Source organism: Gavialis gangeticus, unplaced genomic scaffold (genome assembly GCF_001723915.1).
Source record: "Gavialis gangeticus isolate Ggan-Ray unplaced genomic scaffold, GavGan_comp1, whole genome shotgun sequence".
In the NCBI taxonomy this organism is placed as follows: Eukaryota; Metazoa; Chordata; order Crocodylia; family Gavialidae; genus Gavialis; species Gavialis gangeticus.
The window spans coordinates 141,486,539-141,488,220 of record NW_017729032.1 but is presented as its reverse complement, the minus strand read 5'-3'; the positions used below and the strand labels follow the sequence as shown (position 1 = coordinate 141,488,220).

The 1,682-nt window shown below is 38.3% G+C and overlaps 1 protein-coding gene across 5 annotated transcripts in view; it reads right to left on the bottom strand.

Moving 5' to 3' along the window:
* MCF2L (MCF.2 cell line derived transforming sequence like) overlaps positions 1 to 1,682 on the bottom strand; it is a 270,182-nt gene that overhangs the window by 3,278 nt on the left and 265,222 nt on the right. For all 5 annotated transcript variants that reach the window (XM_019524969.1, XM_019524968.1, XM_019524970.1 and 2 more), the window contains one exon: positions 689 to 816. In XM_019524969.1, coding sequence (XP_019380514.1) covers positions 689 to 816 — 128 coding nt within the window. The remainder of the gene's footprint in view (positions 1 to 688; positions 817 to 1,682) is intronic.

Sequence of the window (1,682 nt, the reverse complement as noted above, 5' to 3'; positions counted from 1 at the left end):
AGTGTATTTACCAGGAGTCTAAAGGCACAAAGGGAGAATAAAACGAATAAACTAATAGTTAAAATAGAGTAGATACTTTATTTTGTGAGGGGCATTCTCTCCCTCTCCTCTCAATAAATGAAAAAGATGCCAAGATGAACATTTACTTTGAGGAGTGGCAAGGGGCAGAGGGGCATAGATTTACATTCACAATTTACTGGCATGTGAAGTCAATATATGAAATCTCATACATTTTGAATACTTCCTGAGAAATCTTTCCAGCATAAGACTTGATTAAAAAAATCCTTCTCCACTTAAAGGGTCTCAAAGAAAAGTGAAATTTTAAAAGATGCAGAAGTGAACAATATGAGCAAGTCGTGAATTTCCAGATGCTCTCTACCACACTATTTTTCATTACTGAGGCAGTAAAAAAAATGACACTTACCTGCTGCATGACTTTCATTTGAAAAAGCCTTTTGTAAGTAGTCTAAGTTTTTACAGATCCTTTCACAAGGTTAAGCCTTGCATTAGTGTCTTAAGTCAGGCAAACATCCCATTGAAATCACTGGAAATTTTGCTTGAATTAAAACCAGGTCTGGGACCAATTCCCCCCCCCCCCCAGCTGAAATAACAATTCCCATGTATTCACTACTTCCAGCATATTGATTAGTAAATTTAAATGAACTGGTAAGAAAATGTTTCTGGTTACCAGTTTCATCTCTCCTCCCCCTCCTACAACTTCTTCTTCTGCATCTGATGAATTAAGTGGGTCTTCAGCACTAGACCAGCCATCATTTTCTTCAGAAGCATCAAGTGAATGAGATGTTTTACTCCAACCTTGGTAAATAAAAATTGTTGACAGTCACCAACTTTGCAAAAATGTCCCAGAAACAAGAAAAGCTCCCACTTGTTTTAGTGAATGAAATGGGAGGGAAATATTAAGTGGGAAAATGTATACACTTTCTGGGCCAAGGTCACGGCTAGCGTGAGGTGGCACAACTCTAAAGTAAATTAATCTCGTGGGAGTGGTGAATCTGGCCCTTTATGTTTTCAAAGAGAGAAAAAAAAGATCCCGTGTTTGCATATTAATCCAGTGTACAGAAGTTCTTTTACTTGGAGGAGGTGGAGATAGGAATAATTTTCAAGCTGTGTTCTGCTGGGAACTAGCACATAGGTATGACACTACCCACATAGGTATGACACTAGCTAACCAGCTAACTGGTCAATTAGAACATGACAAGTGACAACAGCAGCCTGGTTTTTCAAACTGTAAAGCACTTCCCTGCTGATGGGAGTTTCAGGACTTCAGCACTTCATCCAATCACATTATGACTATTACAGAATTGGTTGCTATTAAAGCTGTTGAAGAGAGCATCCCAAGAACAGAGCATGCATTATGAAATGTCACTAGTTATTTGGCAGAAGGTACCTTGTAGACTACTTATATTTGGTAACAAGTAACACAGGCTATAAAGCATTTGGCTTATTTACAATACTGAAGCATGTCCAGTATAAAGTTAAACCACAGGCCCTACTAGTAGCAACATGCTTTTCACTGTGGCCAGGAGTTTAAAAACACAAACAAAACATACATATAGTTCAGAGAAGGCCCAGGTTCAGATAGCAAATTACCCCCAGGCTATGAGTGTTCATTGGAGGCTTTAGAGCCATATGAATTACAAATACAGATATGTTGTAGCAAA